The 3,764-nt window shown below is 39.6% G+C and overlaps 2 protein-coding genes across 3 annotated transcripts in view; one reads left to right on the forward strand and one right to left on the reverse strand.

Moving 5' to 3' along the window:
• Positions 1–938, forward strand: part of pbk (PDZ binding kinase) — a 7,452-nt gene extending 6,514 nt beyond the window's left edge. For both annotated transcript variants that reach the window (XM_014022312.1, XM_014022313.1), the window contains exon 7: positions 521–938. In XM_014022312.1, the coding sequence (XP_013877766.1) occupies positions 521–759 (239 nt within the window). In that variant the 3' untranslated portion in view covers positions 760–938. The remainder of the gene's footprint in view (positions 1–520) is intronic.
• Positions 911–3,057, reverse strand: esco2 (establishment of sister chromatid cohesion N-acetyltransferase 2; the record flags this gene model as incomplete). The annotated part of the gene is given in 4 exon segments (XM_014022311.1): positions 911–1,304; positions 2,481–2,665; positions 2,732–2,875; positions 2,968–3,057. Coding segments are annotated over 4 exon segments (552 nt in total), but the record flags the coding sequence as incomplete, so codon positions are not given.
• Between the last annotated feature and the right edge of the window lie 707 nt (positions 3,058–3,764).

Consider the following 3,764-nt stretch of genomic DNA (forward strand, 5'->3'; position numbering starts at 1 on the left):
AAATGTGAACGTTCACGTTACGTTTTAAATGTGAACGTTCACGTTACATTTCAAATGTGAACGTTCACGTTACATTTCAAATGTGAACGTTCACGTTACATTTCAAATGTGAACGTTCACGTTACATTTCAAATGTGAACGTTCACGTTACATTTTAAATGTGAACGTTCACGTTACATTTTAAATGTGACCTGTATCAGACCCCTGTGTGAACGCTACACAGCACTGATGTGACACACATGCGCAGTAAAAGACGTGACGTCTCATCAGCTGACTTGTTTACAGAGCTAGCATGGATGCTACATGTTACACATTGAATCTGAAGTTGTTTAATCAGAGCCGATTAAATAATTATCTGACCTGCTTCTGACCGGGATGCTCCAGTGGATCTTTTTTTATATATATTTTTATATAATAATATAAAGTTAGAAGCAGATTTGTTTTGTAAACTGTACTCTCACTAAAAAATAAATCCCAAACATCAGTTTTTCAGTGAAGCTGATGAATGTTTGTGTTGCAGACGACTCGACGGAGGACAGTTTTGARGAAGACGCCTACTACGAGCGTTTAGGGACCAGACCTCCTCTGGACCTGGAGGCTCTTGGTCCGTCGTACCGCAGGATGGTGGAGCTGTTCTGTCTCTGCACAGAGGAAGACCCCAGGAACAGACCCTCAGCAGCTCAGATCGTCCAGGCTTTAGAGGACAACACCTGCTGGACAGAGCCCAGTGAGGMACCTGCTGGCACCTTTACTAAATAAATATTACATTTATACTTTATTTCATGAGATAGCTGTAGAAACTGAAGTTCACTTTTTCATTACTTATAATTTTATTACTCTATCCACTCTTTTATAATTATTACTCTGTCCACTCCTTCCAACTCTTGCTGTAATTACATTTGTAATAAACTTTGCTTAAAAGATTTATTAGAAACAAACTGTTTACAACAATGAACATTTATCATGTATCAAAGGTCAACTTGAACACATCTAATTGTAGATCCTTTGAAGGCAGTTTGTAAAAATTAAACTGAGCAGCGCTGAACATAAATACAGAACATTTACAACCTGCTCAAGTGTCTTAACTTGACTTTAAATTAAAGTCTTATCAACCACAGAACAAACTTTGCATTAAAACACTTTCAGAACTCAGTTTTAATCTTGCTGAACTTCATGCAATGAAGTTGTAAACCAGGAAGGTGGGCGTGCCACAGTACTTGGTGGCGAACAGCTTCCCGTCTGGAGTCGGGTCAGAAAAAGCCATTTCCTGTTTGGTCAGGTAGCTCCCGTACATGAAGGTACTCCTGCAGGAGAGAAAACATTTAATGTGTGCTGACTGAATAAATACTGTCCTGTTGTAGCCGTCAAATATTTATCAACACTTTAATTATTCTTCAGGGTCAAAACTGCTTTTATTTCTTTTAACTTTAGCTCTGTTAACTGAACAGACATAACTGGTGTCAACAGGCTTAAACTCCATAAAAACTGTTTCTAGATCTAACAAACAGTTCAAATATCAATCAGCTGAATCAAAGTAAAACTGTACGTAATGATACGTAACAATAAAACTGTACGTAATGATACGTAACAAACACACAAATGTAATTCTGTAAAAAGAGAAGAAACGTGGAAAAAAATAAATTAAATGCAAGTTGAAGCAAACCAAAACATAAACAGTGTGCTGAGATTTGTTTCAACTTGACTGAGTGAATATTCAATTCAAAAATACTTTATTGATCCCAGCAGGATGTTGTAGCATCTCAGTCTCTCTTTAATCAGTCAGTCTCACAGCCAGGGGCGGTTCTAGGGGCGGGGCCACAGGGACATTGGCCCCATCTGAAATCTGATTGGCCCCTTGACGTGCCCCTGTCCTGTCACTCATCTGTCCTTTGCAGTTCCACTTCCAAACAGTAGTGGCGCTAATGAGTCAAATAGGAAAGTCCAGCATGAATCAAGTCTTTTTCAATATGAATAATCCTGKAGAAAAACTATTTTAACTGACAACAACGGCTGGATTTTCTCACATGTTGTGTGTCTGAGAGTATTTTATACATGTACAGTAAAAATACATGGAAAATAGATGAGGAAAATTTACAGTTGGAGCTTTTACAAGTGTCCCTGAACACCTGACTGATTATATTTATACACCTTACAAAAACTGGGGATCTGTGTGCAAACATGTTGAACAAATGCTGGGCCCCTCCGTGCATACTGTGGCCCCGTACACTGAAAAATCCTACATCCACCACTGCTTAGAGCTGATTTAAACACTCTGCTGTGCTGCAAAGCTGATTCTGAATGACATCTTCAGAAAAATTTTGAGCAAATTTAAAACAAGTAGAATTTGATGTTTAAGGGTTCAGAGTGTTAAAAGTTAATCTTTTAAAGCTGCAGTCCTAGCTTCAACAGCCACATGTTTGTGAACATTTTAAATGTGCAGATGTAACGGAGCCATGTGGAGCACAGGTGAGACGTCTCACCTGACTGTGTCCAGCAGGCGCGTAGCGATGCCCTGCCTTCGGGCCAGGCTGAACACCCAGACCCGACTGATCCCACACAGAGCCTGTTCTGGGACGGTGGAGCAGCACCAGGCTCTGTGGCGCTCCATGAAGTCATCCTTGGTCATGTCTTTGTTCTGATCGGGCTGCTCCAGGACTCTGAAGGCCTGCAGGCACAGGTAGAGTTAGTCACCAGGTGAATGATGAAGTGAATCATTAGAAAACAGTCCCACCTGTCGGATGGGCTCAGCAATAACACATCCCACCACCAGCCCCTCTGTGCTGATGAACAGGTAGGTCTTAGCCTGAGAGGGTCTGCTGAGAGTCACCTGCTGGAAACCCAGCTCACTGTCCACCACCTGCCGCACCTCTTCAGCCTGAAAACACACAGTGTGCTCATCAACAAGTACTTTCATATTTGTGTTTTTACACATTGACAATCTGTTGTCTGATGTGTGTTTTCCTGCACCTTCTTCGTGGCATATTTTGGATCATCTGCCAAGATCAGAAGAATCTTTCCTTCAAAGAATTTGTTCACCACACGCTCCTTCTTCCAACCCTGGGGGGGTGGGGGGGGGGACAGTTCAACAAAACAACTCACTGTGTTTTAGATGGTAAATGTAACGTGTTTTAGATGGTAAACGTAACGCGTTTTACATGGTAAATGTAAAGTGTTTTACATGATAAACGTGTTTTAGATGGTAAACGTAACGTGTTTTACATGGTAAACGTAAAGTGTTTTACATGATAAACGTAACGTGTTTTACATGGTAAATGTAAAGTGTTTTACATGATAAACGTGTTTTAGATGGTAAACGTAACGTGTTTTACATGGTAAATGTGTTTTAGATGGTAAACGTAACGTGTTTTACATGGTAAACGTAACGCGTTTTACATGGTAAATGTAACGTGTTTTACATGGTAAACGTGTTTTACATGGTAAACGTAAAGTGTTTTACATGGTAAACGTAAAGTGTTTTACATGGTAAATGTAAAGTGTTTTACATGGTAAACGTGTTTTAGATGGTAAACGTAAAGTGTTTTACATGGTAAACGTAAAGTGTTTTACATGGTAAACGCGTTTTAGATGGTAAAAGTAACGCGTTTTACATGGTAAACGTAACGTGTTTTACATGGTAAACGTAACGTGTTTTACATGGTAAATGTAAAGTGTTTTACATGGTAAACGTGTTTTACATGGTAAACGTAAAGTGTTTTACATGGTAAACGTAAAGTGTTTTACATGGTAAATGTAAAGTGTTTTAC

This window comes from Austrofundulus limnaeus, unplaced genomic scaffold, assembly GCF_001266775.1.
Source record: "Austrofundulus limnaeus strain Quisiro unplaced genomic scaffold, Austrofundulus_limnaeus-1.0 Scaffold323, whole genome shotgun sequence".
NCBI classification, from domain to species: domain Eukaryota; kingdom Metazoa; phylum Chordata; class Actinopteri; order Cyprinodontiformes; family Rivulidae; genus Austrofundulus; species Austrofundulus limnaeus.